The 19,977-nt window shown below is 33.3% G+C and overlaps 1 protein-coding gene across 1 annotated transcript; it reads left to right on the top strand.

Moving 5' to 3' along the window:
• Window positions 1-5,710: 5,710 nt before the first annotated feature.
• On the top strand, window positions 5,711-14,255 carry LOC137924569 (uncharacterized). Its single transcript, XM_068767959.1, has 4 exons — window positions 5,711-5,782; window positions 8,563-8,693; window positions 12,193-13,221; window positions 14,058-14,255. The coding sequence occupies exons 2-4, from the start codon at window positions 8,565-8,567 to the stop codon at window positions 14,172-14,174; spliced, it is 1,275 nt and encodes a 424-aa protein (XP_068624060.1). The 5' UTR covers window positions 5,711-5,782; window positions 8,563-8,564; the 3' UTR covers window positions 14,175-14,255.
• The last annotated feature ends 5,722 nt before the right edge of the window (window positions 14,256-19,977 follow it).

Here is a 19,977-nt window from a genome sequence, read left to right as displayed (position 1 = left end):
ATATAATTCACACTTATGCATTAATTATTTAGCATTACCACTGATTACAAGCAAGTCTCAAAGGGATGCAAAGCAATGTCCCTCTACGTACGATACTACCACACTGCTATCATCAACACGCCTTCCAAGCCTGGAGATTATGGTATATTCCGCTATAAGCAACTGTCCAGGTGTGAAATACCGCCTATCCTTGTTTAAGACACAAATCTAATACCAGCTAATTCAGCCTTAGGCACAAGATAGGTTTCGTAGTTTTAATTCTTACTAAATAATCATTACGTAATTTATTATATCTGAAACTATTGATTATACATATACTAAACCATACACCAATTGTCGACAAATGAGCTACAGTACCCGGCGATTAATATTGCACATCGACTTTTGGAAAGAGACAATCGGCTAATTTCGGCTTCGTAGCGCACTATCTCTGTCCCACGCTATCTATTTGACGTTTTGTCAGTCCTTGTATTTCGTGCGACAGAGATAACGCTCTATGAAGCCGAAATTATTGTCCCTTTTCAAACGTCGATGTGCAATATTTATAGCCGGGTACTTTACATTTTCATCCCTTTAAATCGTTGACCATACATCTATAACTACCTACCCTATATTTGTATTTATTTGTGCACAATAAAATTGCATTTATTGTAAAAGAAAAACAAAGGGAGCATAGTTGTGCATCTTACTTAAATAGGGTGACCAAGCTTTTTGATAGATAAAAACCATTTCCCAAACGTACAAAATAAAACACTTTTATTTTATTTAAAAATTTGTCAATAATTCATTTTTACTTCCCTATCTGATTTTGGGACAGAGCATTTACAATTTTTTTGATAATAATTTTCCCATACGTTTATATTTCTTTATTCTTCTTTTATTCCTCATATGATCTAAATTTCCTCTTCTTTCATTGTATAATTCTCTAGCATTCTTCTACATACTAATTATCTTTCATGCATCGCCTCTCTTTTTACTTCGTTCGTCAAATATCTCAGGTTAGGATAATTATCACTTTTTTTTGCTTTTATCTTTATATTTATGCTATACTATTATCACAGATACGATGTTTATTTTATTTATATTACTTCTGTTTTATTTATGTCTCCCTATTTTTCGGATTATGGTTAATTAAACTAATCAGTGTTAGGATATTCGAATTTTAAATTTGAATAAAATGTTTGACATTCGTTACATACGTACATTGGTCAGTATGTTGAAATAATCGAAGCCGAAAATAATCCTTTAAGGAGCCGCATGTGGCTAGGAAGCCGCAATTCGGCCTTCGTGTAATAAATGATAACAGTTTCATTTAGAAAACTATGGAGTCGCTAAAACAACAATTATCCTTATTAATAAGAAAACAACTTCCTTGAAATATGAACTTTGGATATTATTCTTAAGTTTTAACACTATAAAGTGTAAGCTGTAAGTTAAGAATATACTATACGAGGTATAATCAAAAATACGATGACTAATTTAATTGAAAACATAAATTTAAATAAATCTCCTTAGCAATGTTATATAACCCGGATCCGTGATATTCGAGGAACGATGCGAAGGAAGTGAAGCGACGAATGTACGGAAATATGTATGAAAAAGAACGATAGAAAATTGTAGAATGAAAGAAGAGGAAAGATAGATCATACGACGAATGATAGACGAGTACAGAAATAAAAAGAAAAGGAAAGTGGAAAACTTATTAACGAATATCAAAACCTGTCCTACAACAAAATAAGGAGTATGAGAGGTTCCCCAATAACAAGGGATATAAAAAAATGATGTCATTGGAAACGCTTCTGAAATGCTTCTTTCAAAAGGTCTCTCAACTACTCTGTTGTACCCATACTGAATAAAGGCATCGCCCAGAGATGTCTAAAGAAGCCGGTAAGAACCGCCATCCAAAGCCTTCCGACGCCCATAACTAGGTCATCAGTTTACCTTGAGGAAGTCCAGCGCTGCGTTTACATGTCCATGGTCTTCACTTCAGAACCTTAAAACTCCAATGGCCATCTGTTCTGCACGCTTTATGGTCCACCCACTGCTACTTCAACTTGTCAATATGCTGGACTAATTCGGTTACGTAGTGTATGTATTAAAATGTTTATAAAATACAGCACAAAATTTTGTATATGTACATACAGTCATACGAACAATATTCCTGACTCTGTGTTTGGCACTAATCGGTGTAACATAACACCTGAAGATGCCCCGTGGAGGGGTGAAACACGTGTTGAATAATTTGGCGGTGGCGGTTGTGTGATTCGCATTGTTTGCCGCATGCGCATTTATCAGCGGGCTGGCGGGCGGTGCATTTCATTGCACGACTACCACTGCATGTGCGGAAGTGGCTAAATATTGGTCCTTTTCTTACTTAGGATGGACTTCCGCGTGGTAACGCCTGATTCCATTAAATAAAATAGAACAATATTCCGTTCAGAGTAAATAATAATTATTACTTTTACTCCTAAGAAAATTATGTTTAAAAAGACAATTTGTTTTTAGACGATTGTCGCTCACTACGAGACAAGTCTACCCGAAAGATACTGTAGATATAGTAGCCACGCTTGACAAGCGAACTGGCGATCGCAGTGTGGACGATACTGCCTATCCTTAGGAAACTTATTTATGAGCAATGGCAATCCTATATAATTAATGCACAAAGTTTGAATCATATAACATTCTGTCCCAGGATCGAACCCGCGACATGTCATTGCGAGTGTCTATCCTCTATCCCTGTGCTACCACTGCCATTTGATTTCTTTTATTTTTGTCCTTATTTATTAGTTTAAATAATATAATTTTACACACTTAATCTACTCTCTATTATTATTAACTGTAATTTAAACTATTTTTGCGTGTTTTGTGAGTGTTGTTTGCAATAAATAAGTTATTATTATTATCATAATTATAAGTATTAATATACATAGTGTAACATTAGATATATTAATGTTTTAGATATTTAATATAACAGTAGTATATGTTGTGTATTATTGTAAACATATTGAAAAGAAATGAAGGCTTATTTAATAACACACAAAACATAGTACGTATAAAAATGTATCAAAGGCATATATCGCGGATATCTATGGCGTGGAAATATAGTTTTGTATGTTCACGCAACACGAGTTGTTAGAATAGCGAAAAATCCATTAAGCAAATGGGTTGGATATTTATGCGTTCCTTTGAATAAAATAATAATTTATTCAACGCTGTCCACGTTTTATGTTTAAATAATTCAACATGTAAATGTACATATAAAAGGTATGTATAACATTTAATTCCGTTTTATTATTTACTGTCCTGAAATTATTGGCCCATTTGATGTCAATAAAAAAATATAAATGAATGTAGTAATTTTTTGATTGACCATTTTATTTTTTGTGATCGATAAACTCTGACCAAAGCAACTGTTGAACTATAATATAAATTTGTAGCGTAATTCAAAACAAACTGTCAAAATGCGTAGTTCAAATCGAACTATATAACGCATGAAGTTTAAATTGAACTGTCAAACGCATGAAGCTTAAATTGAACTGTCAAACGCATCAAGTTGAAATTGAACTGTCAAACGCATGAAATTCTAAGCGAACTGCCAAATGCACGAACTTCAAATTGAACTGTCATACGCGCAAAGTTCAAAACGAACTGACAAACGCGTGTACTTCATAACGAACAATCAAACGCGTGTTTTAAGTCATTATTTTGTCTAAAATTTTTAAGTTGTTCCATTTTCAAATTGAGATATGTACTGCCTGCATTTGCTGTCTCATCACGGTAGGTCTGGTACCACAAGGAGTCCTTAAATTTATTAAAAATATTTTTTGGCCAGGTAGAAGTCAAATGAGAAGAAATTTTATGATATCTTACGAGCGAGAAGTTCAGGGGGCGAATATTTAAGCAGCTAAATAAGTTTTTGTTTGTATTTTTCACGCCAAAACGGGCAGAGAACATCTAGTTTTCAAATACATAGATTTATCTTTTCATTTGTAACACAAACTTATGCGCGTGTGACGTCACTCTGATAAGCGCGAGCAAACGTGTCAATCTCAAATATTATTTACTGCGCAATTAATATTTATATTAAAGCAATAAGGTTCTTTGTTAAATATCAGTTGCTTTGTATAATTTTGTCAAGAACTATATAATTTACTCCGGAGAGGTCAAACTTTAGTAGAATGACAATCTAGACCAGTGATTCCCAAAGTGGTTTATATCGACTCCTAGGCGTCATCGAAAAAAAATTTGGGGGTCCATGAAATGAAAATGGGGGTCCACGATAGTGGATCTCAACACATACACTGATAGTACCTATTTACTTACATCATACTATCTTATAATATCAAAACATTTACATTATTTATAAAAGTACCTATGAAGTAAAAAAAAATATTATATATGTTTATAAAATTGTGTACGTTGTAGGATGTTGGTATTCGCTTTGTGGTCGCAATACATTTTGAACTTTTAAAAACCTGAGAGTCGCACTCTCAGAGTTTGGGTAAGTAGGGGGTCTACCCAACACGGAAAAACATTGCAAGGGGTCTACGACACAAAAAAGTTTGGGGAACTCTGATCTAGACACTTTGAATTCGATAGGGCGAGTGGTTTCAAGGTGAATCTTTTGTCCTAATTGGGCTCAGAGGAGATTGATGAATGAGAATTGAATATATATGAAATGTGCATTGACATAGCCCACCGGATTGGCAAGTTGCAGTTGCCAGGATATGGGGTGAGAAACAGAAGATCGCTAGGGCCTTAAGTTTCTGGAGTAGATACCGCCAACCAAGCGCAACAGTAAAACGTCCACTAACAATATAGACTGATGATCTTGTTAAAGTCATCGTAAGACGTTAGATTCAGGTCACACCTAACCAGAAATGGAATCAATGGGGGAGGCCTATATCTAGAAGTAGACACCCCGAAAGATTTCTAATAAGCCGAATCGAATCACAGGCCCGCAGAATTTGTTATTGTTTCTGATATTTACATTTATTATGTCAGATTTTCTGGTAAAATCGGTATTGTTTTGTAGGCAACAGTCAATATTTTGATTTCTTTATTTTGTTCGCTAGGGAACATTACGAACCAAAAATTAAAAGTTAAACAATTTTAATCAGTTTCTCATTTTTTTGTCTGATAGCGTAAAACTTACTGACTCATCTCTTAGACCTTTGCATGACTTAAAGTTTCGATCCTCAAAGAACACAACATAAAAGAGATGGGTTATTGTCGACTGTGCAAATACGAATCCTCAAATTTATTTTCAAATATGGAACGTTTGATGATGCAAGGCAAAGTGACCTCCACTTTGCCTTGCATCACGTCAAGCGATCTCGTGAACACATTCCTAGATGGATAAATCTATTATAACTGCTACTAGAAATTCAATTAATGAATGCTCTCACTCTAAGATGAACTGTCTCATCATGATATCACTTCAACCATATATATAGACTTGAAATTTTATAAAAAAAATTATTTTGTTAAGCATAGATCAGCTAAGAAAGATTTTTACGAAATTCTATCTGCAAAGGTTGTTGAGGAACGCTTATTTTAAAAAATGCATAATTAAAAATGCAAACTTCTTATAGGCAATTCTCATAAAGTATTTCGCCACGTGAAGCAGACGGTGGATACTTAGTACTATATGTTAAATTATATATAAAGTGCATATTGCATACTGATAATGAATTCTCGATACGTATGTCATATAAACAACTTGCAGCGTTTGACTCGGTTTATTTACGCACATGATCCGACCCGGGATTACTTTCAATCGGTGAGTACATATCCTAAATCTTATTTCTAACTTATTTTTAAACCTAATGCTGTAACGCAAAAAATTATATACGTTAACAAGTTGTTGATAAAGTTTGTGAGTTAGTTTTTACGTCTTGGAGTTCGAAGTGGCACTGGAGGTGCAGTGTAAACATTTATAACAACGCAAAGGCTTCCACGGGAGCCTCAACTCATGAGGTATTTATCACCATTATTTTAATCATCAGACGTCTACTAGTAGACATCATCTAGACCAGTATTTTCCAACCTTTTTTTTGTAATCCTCTCATACTGCAAAGAAATAATTATAAAAGTAATTAACAAAAATAGAAGTTAAAGAAAATTGATACAAATGTAAATAGAAAATAAGAAATGTTAATGTGATATTAATGGGAAGCGAAAAAACAATGTAAATAAACAGAAATAAAATTACAAAATGTTAATGTGTAACGAGAGAGGAATGAAAGGTCACAGAGCGAAAGAGAATGAAAGAAGAAATGTGGAAGAAAACCGAATGAAAGATCTTAAGATGTATAAATGAAGAGTAAGAAAATAAAAAAGATTGTGAAAAACTAAATAAATTAAAACAAAAAGTCCCTGTCCCACACCAGATAGGGGGTACGAGAGGCTCCCAATAGCGGGGGCCATTAAACAAAAAAAAAACTTTTTTGTGCATTCTCCAACTTAGCCCTTATACAAATTTTACGCTCACAATGTAATATAAATAATTATTATATTAAAGCAAAAGTTAAAGTCACTTCGAGTCCACTTTCGAATTGTCCCCCTTAACATTCACATTACCTGCTTGTGGGCGTGGGCTCCACGTTGGGAGACACTGATGACCTAGGCCTCCGGTCTAGAATTTCAATATGTGCAATTAGAGGCGACTTGCCACCACTGTCTTTCAACGATCTAAACAAAATCGTATGTCCGCCTTGTGGGTGAGCCCCCGTGGTTTCCACTGCAGACTCAACAGCCGTATTTTGCATGGTTCGTGGCCTAATAACTGCCACTTCAACCAATGTTGCTATGCTATGTCGGTAACGGAAACGCGAAGTGAGAGATCACATTTCGAAGCCGTGTGTCGTCAATGTTCTAACTCGTTCATCTTAAAGCACTAATGGATAATAATGAGGAAAAATAAACATCATCTCATTGGGAAACAAAGAAGAAAGCGACCAGCTCTTCTTGGATTACTGTTAGAAGGTAAAAATAAAAAAATTAAAAGGTAACAAGTGTATTAAAGAAAATGAAATGATTATACTGTGATATACGCATAAGTTAAAACAATAAAAATGTTAAAAAAGCCAAACCAATAAAAACAGTAATCCAGAAGGAGCGGTGAAAGATAAGAGGCAAGAAATAAAAGGTAAATGAACGGATAACAATGTAAGATATTGTGACGGATAAAAGAAGAATGAGTGAGAGATACCAAGAAGGATATAAAAGTGAGATAATAAAAAAACGAATGTGAATAAAAAATAAAAACTGTCACTGTGAACCCAAAACAGGGTTTGTACGAGAGCTCTCCAATAACGGGGGCCATAGGAAAGCGAATATAATAGTAAATAGTGGTTTATTCCTAAGACATGACATAATGTGATCATATTGCATTGAACGCTAACATAGTAATACGCATAAATTTAATTTCAATACATTATCTATACATTGTTGCAGTCAGGAAGTATCTTAGTTACAACAATGTACACACATTTTATGTCTGACTAGCTGTGCCCTCGACTTCGTCTGCGTGGAATTTAACAAAAAAATATTTAGTTTTTTTTCATTTAAAATTTTTTCTAAAAAATAAGCCAAAATTACTCCTTATTACTTCAGCTATCTGCTAATATAAGTGTCGTCAAAATCGGTCCAGCCATTTCAGAGATTATCCAGAACAAACAGAAGCACCGGAAAAAATATTTTGGTCTATATATGTATTTATTTGTATGCATGGTTGAAGATGGCAATGTGGTATGCTAGTACGCAGAGTATTCTGTTGCCCATCCTCTGGAAACTTGTTTATGAGCAGTTGCAATCCTGTATAATGCACAGTGTGAATTATTTAAGAATCGAACCCTACGACCTCAGTCTCAGTCGCCTACCGTTAAGCTACCGCAGCTTGACAAAGGCTCCCTTATAGATTTCCAGTTGCATCAGGTGGAAGCGGCTTGCAACCAGTGTATACTTTGTGTATATATGTATTACAATACACTTGCTGATCCGTAGTGTCCGATCCAGAACCTAAAAGCTCCAGCTGAACTGTTCTAAGCACCGAATACAAAACTTATTTAATAACAATTATAACATAAATCATCGATAAGCATAAACACTCTGTGTTTGACACTAATCGGTGTAACATAACTCCTGAAAATGCCCCGTGGAGGGGGTAAACACGTGTTGAGTAATTTGGCGGTGGCGGTTGTGTGATTCGCATTGTTTGCCGCATAGGCATTTATCAGCGGCCTCGCGGGCGGTGCACTTTGTTGCACGACTACTACTGCATGTGCGGAAGTGGCTAAATATTGGTCCTTTTCTTACTTAGGATGGACTTCCGCAAGGTAACGCCTGATTCCATTAAATAAAAAAAACATAAACACAGCTTCCCTTCGAAACCGATTATGATCAACTTTCTCGGGAATTTGCAGAGTGATCTGGCATCCACGAGAGGTAACCACGGCAGAAGCTGTCACTGAATACGCGTTTATTTAGACTCAAAGACAATGAACAAGAAATTTAAGATGTTCGACTTGTTTACTAAATACTTTAATGTCTTCTGTCCAGAGATGGCGCCGTCAGCATCAGAAGAAAACTACAGCACGTTGACTCAAGTGTCACCAGCCCTGACTGATGAGAAGCTTAGTGGAGCCCTCACTGATTGGTTTGATGAGAACATTACATTCACTAGATGGGAGGTAAGATATAAATACAGGATGATTCGTCATAGATTTAAAAGAATTAAATCAGTATTTTAACCTTTTTTGTGCCATGCTCAAAATGAGTCTTTCTAAAGTTCTTAGGCCTCTCTAAAATACACAACTTTTATATCAAAGCGAAAGAGTTAAACTCTTGTCGAGTCCACTTTCGAGTTGCCCACCTGTGGGGAGGTATCTATGCTGGGAAACACTGCTTTAAAAGGATGAATGCGCAGCCCATTTGTCATCAAAAAGCTTCAATACTTTCATACCTATTTCCAATACATCCAAGCTTTCACTTTCAATGGATTTATTTTTTCTGTATAAGCATTTGTTACAAAGAAAGTCTAATTTGTTTGTTATTATTAAACATAGCGAGAAAACATTTATATTTTTAAACAAACATTTTTATTTTATAAATTACTAGCTGTTCCCGCAAACGTTGTTTTGCAAAAAAAAATAGGGTTTTCATTAACAAAAAAATAAGGGTTGATCGTAGAGGGGTGAAAATTTAAGGCTGTATGTATTTTTGTATGCTGTATCATAATAAAATAAAAACCAAAAAAATTATCTAAAAAATAAAAAAAATAATTTAGGGGTGGACCACCCTTATTACTTAGGGGTATGAAAAATAGATAGTAGCCGATTCTCAGATCTACTGAATACGCATATAAAATTTGATAAAAGTCGGTCAAGCCGTTTAGGAGGAGTTCAAGTTCGAACACCGTGACACGAGAATTTTATATATGTTATTAGATGGAGGCTTTTTAGTTCCACTGATATACAGAATGATCGGTTATCGTTTGCAATAATTTGTAATATTGCAAATGCACCTATTTCCAATTATTCTGTATAAAGTGATAAATCAGAAATATGTTACATTAATTTATTGTTTTCTATTGCAATGCAACAGGCCAATAACTCTTGGCTGTACAAAGTCAGCCGTGACAAATAGTAAACAATAAACAATTTTAATCTGTATTTATTGATTCGGATTTTAAAAATGCTTTTTTTCTTACTATATTATGTTATATTATATATTACGATATATAGAAGTATATGTTCACCTCTAAAGCAGTTATACCTATCTCCATCATATTATATACACATATATGTTGAAATGGAAGAACGAAACCTTAAAATTTGATTTGACTAAGGACCCCCGCCCCATAGACGCCCAATGCAAGGTATAGGCCTCCACCAGAAATGTATATGTGGGATATACCACAATCGCCATACTTGACAGGCGGGTTTTGCGATATAGTAATATGGTATGCAGAAAACACTGCTATCAATCAACTAGAAACTTGTCTGTGAGTTGTGACAATCCTATACTATTAATGCATATAGTGTGAATGATATAAGATTGTATCGCCGGAATTCAAACTCAAGATATACAATCGTCTCAGCCTTCTACCGCTGCACTACCACTGACAATTGATTTTTTATTTTTCATTTAAATTTTCATTATTAGTTTGATGAATATATTTTTATACACTTAATCTACTAGCTATTTTAATAGTATTTAAAACTATTTTTGCTCATTTTGTGTATGTGTGCAATAAATTTGTAATTATTATAATAATTACTATTATTATACATAACGTAACATCAGATACATCAATGTTTTAGTTGGCTAGTGTTACTCTAGTAGATATTATGTATTATTAACTTATTAAACAGGAATAAAGGCTTATTTAATAATACACAAAATACAGTACGTATAAAAATTTATTAAAAGTCCTATATATAGCGAAAACGTATCTGCTCCATATTAAAGGCGAGGTAAATATTACAAATGTACGCGGTATGATGGAGAAATTGACACATCATTCTAGCACGTATCTTTATAACGAGAAAATGGTAGTTATACTTATAACAAATACTATTATATTCTATTATATTAATATAAAAAATACTATCAATCACTTGATTGATAGTATTTTTAATATTTAATTTTCTTTATTGTACACACTAGAAAATAAATAAAAAGTTTTATAATTATAAAGAAAAACGTACAATGGGCGGTCTTATCATATGAGGCAATTTCTTACAGACAACTAAAGTATGGCAACATTACTTATTTACTTTATTGGAGATAAACAGTAACAAAAGGCAGTAAGAAAGTATAAATACAAAGTCGAAGGATATATATATATATATATATATATATATATATATATATATATATATATTATAATAAATACGATATAATACGTTTTATAAATGTTATAATAATAAAAACGTCAATATGATTAGGACCGCATATGCCTCAAAAAGAAAGAAAAATTAAAAGGTAGTAATGATAACCTATGATAGGTTTAGTTAATATTTCTTAACCATTTTCTTAAAAGTTAGTCAGCAAGTCTTATATTCAGCGGTCATTCCACAATCGAAAGGCCTGTACGGTAAAAGATTTGGTCAACACATATAATACATATTTACATGTGTACAACGACTATTTACAATTTAGAATTTCGACCCAAAAGCAATATGTGTGTGTGCGGCGTTCGAATTCGAATCGGCATTCATTTTGCATTCGAATACGCAACAGTGATTTAACACAAACGATTATAGTGGCCAGCAATACACGTCGACACTTGATAGAAATCGATCAACCCTTTCGTCCTGGTCTGTTTTCATAATTCTTATTATCGATTCTTTTTTCTTTATCGGCCTTTGCACTTTGAGGTCAAAAATTCCACCCGATAACCCAATTGTCTTTCAATCAGAGCAATAAAACAATTAGCGAAATGTTATCGTATCTCACTGCTGACACTCGATGCCCCGACACAAATTGGTTCGTAATTTTACTACAAAATTTTAAACATCGATATGTTCAAAAAAGAGAAGAAAATATGTTACTGCATTCTTTTTGACTCTACCTTCAGTGTTAGACAATACTCTATAATATTAGGTGTACCGGAAAGTAATGTCGCTTTCTTAAGTCAAATTCACACGACAAGTTTTTATTTCTAATCAACAATATATTCACCTTCGTTATCAACAACCTTTTGCCATCTAGTATAAAAATTTTCAATGCCAAAAATTAATCGATTTTTCTGTAAAATAGGTCGAAAAAAAGACTACTTTCCGGTCTTCCTAATAGTAAGATCCAATAAGAGTTTCCAATGAGACCGGTTGGTTATCGAAATGGTTTAGTCGCGATTACCTATACAAATTTTCAATGCCGGAACAGTAAAAATCGATTAGTTTTTCTGTAAAATATGTCGACAGAAACGACGTTACTTTCCGGTCTTCGTAATATAGTAACCGCTTAATCTAAAACGTAATAAGTGTTATTTTACGCAAATTTTCCATAATAGTCGCTACTCTTAAATATCTACCGATCCCTTAAGGGTAGTGCAAGACATCATCAGTCATTGTAGCGATCTTTAGTTGAAACCAATGCCTTGCAGTAAACGTTTATCGACTGATATGAATTAATAAATATGTAATAGATTATTATATTTATTACCATCGACTTCTCTTTTTATAGTACGTTGGGGAAATTGGCAAAGGCGATTCATATTTGAGTGAAGTCCGAAGAATACGCATTCACGGCGTCAACCGCTACGGTGTAAACAAACACGTTCAAGTTATCCTTAAAACAATACCGCAAAACACATGCCGAAGACTTTCGTTCAGAAGCGACGAGTTCTTCAAAAACGAAATCGCCTTCTACACAAAAGTTCTACCGGCATTACTAAATTTCCAATCAAAAACAAACGTCAAAGAACACTTTGATCACCATGTCAAAATATTCCTCACACACTGTGATGGACTTCATGACGTCATCTGCTTACAAGACATCTCACTTCAAGGATACAGGAATATAGTAAGACAGCAAAGTATAGATATAGAACATTGCAAGATAACTATTAAAACATTAGCCCAATTCCACGCTCTGTCTTTCGCAATGAGAGATCAGGAACCAGAGGAATTCTACAAAATATGCAATGCCGTATCAGAAACCTACTGCGACCTTCGACTTTGGAACTGGTATAAACGTTTCTGGAACAGGATCTGCAAAATAGCAATAGACGCAGTGGAAAAAGAATATCCTGATTCAATATATCTAAAGAAGGTTAAAGATTTCGCGGTACCTCAAACATATTTCAAAATGATATACGCAATAAAGGATAAGAAAAACGCTGTTATATCTCACGGGGATCCGTGGACAAACAACTTTTTGTATAGATATAAAAACAATGACGTCACTAGTGCTAAAATAATCGACTTTCAATTAACTAGATACAGTAGCCCCGTTCTAGACCTGAGCTACTTTGTGTATAACAGCACAGGTCAAGAGTTGAGACAACAATATTATAATGACCTACTTAAATATTACTATGAGGTTCTATCGACCCAGATCAAAGGGATGGGCAGCGATCCAGTTCGGATATATCCGTGGGACGTGTTTATGGATGAAGTAAAGAGATACTCGTGTTTCGGACTCGGATCTAGTTTTGAAATGACGCCGCTTATAGTATTAGACCCAGAAGATGCGATCGACTTAGAAATAGAGGTAAATAATATATATAGCTATTAGCATTTTTATATGTGTTTTATGTGGTTCTCTTCCTTTTCTATTTAATTTTACTTTTTTAATTATATTATTATTTTATGATAGTTTCTAGTTTCACCTACCTTATCAAATTATCTCTGCAACGACAAACGGTTAACAGGCAGAGAATGTCTTAAGCATTAATTTCGCCGCTATACTAAATAAATACCTTTTGATGATTCAATATTAAGATAAATGGATCTAGATTAAATACATAAAATTTAATAATATCTTTATTACCGTACAATGTGATGTATATTTACTTAAAGTGTATGCTTAATACGGTAAATACTTTTGTAATATTATATTAATCACAATATGCGAATGTTCGACAGAAACAACATGTTCGTAGATAGAATAGTCGAAAATAGTTCAGCTTAAAAAAATATATAATCTAATCCACTGTATCATCCATAATTTCTTAACTCAAAATAATATTATACGTCAAAATACTTTCAAATATATTTCTGATGGTAATTGATAGGAAAAGTTACCGTTTCTCTTTATTAAAAAAATATAAAATTAATAAAATTCTATTATAAAAACTATTCAAGGTTTAACACATACCATGCCTATACTTTTTAAGGTGTTACATTTATTTTTAAACGAAATTAAAAATAGAAGGTTAAAAAGAAAATCATTACAACCGGGCATTAGCTTCCTCGAATATTTCCAATAAAAGAGGAAGGAGACACATCACCTTTAATATCATCTACCCACCATGTTAAATAAGAAATTACGTTGTAGAAATCTCTTATATATTTAATCTTAATAAATTTAATTTATTAATATTTCAGGGTAATAAAGAAGTAAACATTGATGACATATGGAAGCTTGGACCTATAAAAACAAAAGAAGGCAGGCAAAGGGCGGCCGATAACGTCGTTCATTGCGTTGACAATGGCTACATATAATAAGAATAAACACAGATAATAAACGAACAATTGTAAATGAAATAAAAATAAAAATTTAATTGGACAAGCGTTGCAAATAGGTATGACTATAGATAATAAATATTGATTATATAAAATATTTAATTGTTAGTATTTTTAAATAATGAATAACAGATAATAAATATTTAATAGTTAAAGTTACTTATTTTATTATCAATCCATATCCACTAAACCAGAGTTCCCCAAATTTTTTTGTGTCGGTGAGGGGTCTACCCTTGCCATGTTTTTCCGTGTTGGGTATACCCCCTACTTACCTGATATTGATTTCCTGTAAATTTCTAACTATAGTGAAGTTTAGTGTTAAAAACTTAAAGTAAAAACACATGTTAATTTATGCATTTATTAATTGAATTAAAATTAAAACTGCTCAAAATAAAATTTTGTATCTGTTATGTAAAATATACGTAACATTAAATAATCATAAAATAAACTATAAATAAAATAACATAAGCAATAAGTCAATATTTTTAGCGAGAAAGATGAACCTGATGCTTTAATAATAAATTATCAACATTTGGCGTCAAGTTTGTAAGGGTTAATCTTAAATCTCCTCGGCTAATGATGTCCAGTCTGTGGACCCCCATTTTCATTTCATGGACCCCCAATTTTTTTTTCGCTGACTTAGACCCCTTGCAGGTTGTCATAGACCCCTAGGGGCCGATATATACCACTTTGGATATCACTGCACTAAACGTATCCTCTTATAATATCTCCGGTGGTAACGCGAAAGTCTACGACGAAAGTGTTACGGCATCATTGACAAGTTCAGCCTCTTAACGAGATATAGTGAGGGATATATTAGGGATTTCTATAAGAGTAACAAAGACAAAGCACAGAACTGGTCATAGTGGATATCTTTGAGTAGGCCTATGTCGTGCAATGGGCGTCCATAGGCTGACATTCATCAATTTTAAGGTTTCGTTCTTCCATATTCATTACATATGTTCTAAGTGGCGGGTAAGAGCTGGTGGACACGGCGTGAGTAGGTTAGGTGGACAGCGCAGGATCAGTCATCGTAGAGATCTTTGGGAGAGACTTGCAGTTGGCGTCCATTGGCAGAAAAGGAAGAAGTGTTTACGGTGTAATTAATTATAGGTGTAACAGCTTTAAAGATGTGAATGTATAGCTCATATAGTGTATGTTACACTATTTAACCGTTATTGGTCGCAAATCACCTCTGACGTGACAACGGTAGTTCTCTACAGCGGTCGTATGGCACGTGTGAGGTGACAAGTTGGATCATGTTGAAACTTGCTGCCTATTGAATGCGCACACGACTGTCTTTTCAGTTTATCATAACCAACAAAGCATTTACCTTATGCAGCATATCAATTTTTTTTTTAGTTATTGAATTTTTTTTTGTTGATAAAAAATTAAATTTATGAATTTTAATAGTATCTTCAACATCAGATGATGAAGGGAGATTGAATATCTTGCAAACAGGAAAACATAATGACTACTTAGCATGTTCTAATCGTAAATAGCCTGAAGGAAGGAAAACAACACTATACTATTGTGAAACGTGAAAAAGAAAACCATTCCATCATGTTGGAGATTGTTTCAAAAATACTACACATTAATTACATATAAATAAATGTACATGTAAATATTTTTTAAGAATATTGTTAAATTGAAATGAATAATAAAAAAAAACATCTTTTTTCATATTTATTAAAAACAACTACAACCTGGTGAGAATTAAGCATACGAAACGTGGCGTCCGATAAGAGTCAAAAAACATATGTTTCAGAAATCAACGTAATAATCATATCGTAAGAAAAAGCTTTCAAAATTCAGATTAATACTAAAATTAATAATTGTTTGCTATCTTTCGGTTGACTTTGTACTACTTTGTTATTCACCTATCGAAATGTAACAGAAAAATATATAGTATTTCCGATTCATGACTTTATACAAGATGATTTCGCTACCAACCAATCTCATGACATGGTTTAACATATATTACAATAAAAATAAGAAATAAGAATGTGACAAAATGTCAAGTAAGTAAATAAACACATAAGTTGAAAAGAGTAAAGTAACAATCCAGAACGAGCGGTGAAAGATAAGAGGCAAGGAATGAACGATAAATGAACGGATAAGTATGAAAGATGTGACGGATAAAAAAAGAATAAGTGAGAGATACCAAGAAGGATACAAGAGTGAGATAATAAAAAACGAATGTGAATAAAAATAAAACTGTCACTGTAAACCCAAGACAGGGTTTGTACGAGAGCTCCCCAGAAGGAGAGGCCATAGAAAAGCTAATAAAATGAAAAAGAGTGGTTTATTCCTAAGACATGACATAAGGTGATCATATTGTGTTGTTCGCAAACATATAATACGCATAAATTGAATTTTAATACATTATCTTTACATTGTTGCAGTCAGGAAGTATCTTAGATATAACAATGTGTACACATTTTATGTTAAAACTGCCCCTGACTTCATCCACGTGGAATAATATATCTAGTAATATTTTTCTTTCTGACAGTTCAGAAACGGTACAGTTTTTTGTACCACATCCTCTCAACTCTCAACCCATTCTTATTAAAGGAAAATCGTATTATTTTTTTATTGTCAAACATAATGGAAATAAAATATAATAATTTTTGTCCCATAAAAATCACAAAAATGTTTGAGAAAGTAACCTAGATAAATTTTCTTTAGTTTGTTACGATTATTTTTCTTATTACAATTTTAAACAAAATAAATATACTTATAAAGAAATACATAGATAATAATCGGAGTATTGTTATTTAAAAATTTATACCGTGTTATAATAAGTTATTCGATTTTAACAATGTAAATAAAAAACGCAGATGCAAGGCATGAGATGAATCAAGCAATGTTTCATCTCAACGGCCATTCTTCTCAATGATTGTTCAACAAAATTCCAGATCGTTTGACTGTTTATAAATATTGACAGATGGCCAAACGCAGTTCCAAGAGCATCACATTATGCTTAGCAGCAACAGAGTTGTTCGCTTATAGCTGTGAACATAGCATATGGCTATATCATAGATTAAAAAAGTGTTAATTTTGGTAAAGTTTTATTGAATATACATATTCAAAATGACATGTAACATATTGATTGTGTTATATTTATCGCTTGCTGCTATTTCAGGTGAGTTAATCCACATTTTATTATTTATTATCTGTGACATAATCTGTTTACAAAACCTTTCTTAAAAAGAATAAATCCGAAGATAAGATTGAATAAATACTAATCATTGTTATAAAGCACGAATTACGGAATCTTTTAAACAATAAACACGGAACCCTAGAATTAAAAAGTGCCGTAAACACGCGCGACCTTGAAGTTATTTATAGATTTTTGTGTACGGTTCTCGGATATTCTAACCGAGTACTATCTCGAACTTACTAGAACCTTGTCCGTAGTAAAATCAGGTGTACTCCCCATGTAGACAGTTTTGTTTTTTGAGTTATAAAATTAAAATCTACGATTAGTGATACAATGTGACTATTCGGTACGTTATTTGGACACTGATTTTTTGAGCGATTTGGAAGCGAAGTTTGGACTAAGCGAAAGTATATTTTGTGTTAAAGTAGGGTGACCAGTGGTGTTTTATTTCGAGTCTGAACCCACAGTACGTAAAATTATTTACAAAACATAGCCGTAAAAAAGACCTATAGATGTGATATATATTTTTATTTGTAGTGTATCAACAAGGTGCTAGGTAATTTCAGTTCAAATGTATCCTAGTTTAATAATAATATAATTTAATATATAATTTCATAATAACAGTTTCAATAGCACCTATTTTTTTTAACAAACTGTTTAAACAGTTTAGCGATTTTATATGTACATCTCTTTTATGTTTATTTATGTGAAAATAAAAAAGAAACAATTTAATGGAATCAGGCGTTACCTCGCGAAAGTCCATCCTAAGTAAGAAAAGGACCAATATTTAGCCACTTCCGCACATGCAGTGGTAGTCGTGCAATGAAATGCACCGTCCGCCAGCCCGCTGATAAATGCGTATGCGGCAAACAATGCAAATCGACATAATTCCTGAAGATGCCCCGTGGCGGGGTGAAACACGTGTTGAGTAATTTGGCGGTGGCGGTTGTGTGATTCGCATTTACTTAAAAAGAAACAATGTTTTTACTTGCTTTAAACATACATTTGCTTAGAAATCTTACAACTATGACATTTATTCTTACAAATATATAATGAAAATGAAAAATCTAAAACTAACAAAAATGAAAAATGAGATTTTTTTTGGACTAAACTATCGCTGTTTTAATGGCTTTTGTTTATTCCGAGGGTTTGAGATGTCAGGGCGCAGAAGTTACCTAGCCGTTTTGAAAGCTTCGGCTATGGCCGATACATATTATTTTACAAGATTAGAAAGCCGTCGACCTTTTAGATTTCTTCGATCGACGTTTAATGGAGTAAGCATTCCGACACAAGGACGCCCGAGGCGGCAAAACCTCAGCTTGGTCGATTGCGATTGTCGAGCCGGGAGAAGAAGTGGTGAAAGAAACTCCAGCAACTACGCTATCTGCTGTGATCACGGTTTTCATTCCCTGTGATATACGACCCAAATTCGTTTCCGACGAGACCAATTGGCTATCGAATAACACTAACAGCGAATAACAGCGTTATATTTTCTGACACTGCAACATAAAGACGCTCTGAATTAGTGTTTGAGTTTTCATGGTGTCGGCGAAGAGTTTACATCATGAGATCCCGACTTATTACGTCAATTACCTGTAGTGAACGGAAAACACAGTCTGTCCGCTTTACCTGGCCAACCATTTTGCTTGAACCACTCCTACTTTCAATATTATTCAATAATTTTCTTTGCTGTTTTCCTTTAAGGCTTTTACGGCTTTATCAAACTAAAATCTCACCCGCATTCACTCGCCTGAAGCCGGTAAAATTTTCAAATTCGCTGACGCATTTCTATATTTTAAAATATTATACAAAGGATGATTGTAAATAGGTAATAAACGCTTAAAGAGGCGAAAATATCAGCTCATTTGCTGTCAATTACTGTAAGGTATACCCTAAACAAAAATCAAGGGATTCAGAAATAATAAATAATAATAAAGTTAGAAATAGCGATTACAAAATTCCTATTAATATAGTATTTAAAACAATATGAATTATTGTTTACTATCTGTGCCTGTAGACTTTGTATTGTCAAGACATTAGCCTGTTGCATTGCAATAGAGTTTCAGAAAAGTCTCTTTATATTTATAACCAATCACACTTTAAAGGTATGCGATTACACCTATCCCCCGATTCAAGGTACTTGTTTTACACGTTTTCGCTTTTACACGGTTTTCGAAATAAGTTTTTCTTGGTTTTTATCGCACTCTACTAAATGCTACTGTGATTGAACAAGCTGTATACACATTTCACGGGGAATCCCGAGCTGTCCTGACTTGGCTCAATATGAAGAAGTTTACAAAGATCTTACAAAAAATTCGATGCAATTGTTAATAACCGATTTTATTACCATCTCTCATAATGTAAATATTTAACAAATAACTATCAGTGATGGAAGTGAATTCGAACCTTCGATTCCGAAAAAAAAAGAGGAGTAATTTCTGACAGTGATAAAGGATAATAAAACACCTTTGGTTTTATTTTTTGTTCTTCTGTTTAATGTTTGTAATTAAATAAAAAAAAACAGGATTTTTATTTCTGTGTACATCTAAAAATACTGAAAAAAATCACAACTGTTAAATAGCAAAATTATGCATTTTCTGCAAGCTTTTCGATTTACAC

Source organism: Battus philenor, unplaced genomic scaffold (genome assembly GCF_028537555.1).
Source record: "Battus philenor isolate CCGP_79_NKW_IND1 unplaced genomic scaffold, ilBatPhil1.0.hap1 SCAF_24, whole genome shotgun sequence".
NCBI classification, from domain to species: Eukaryota; Metazoa; Arthropoda; class Insecta; order Lepidoptera; family Papilionidae; genus Battus; species Battus philenor.
This window is presented reverse-complemented; position numbering and strand designations above follow the sequence as displayed.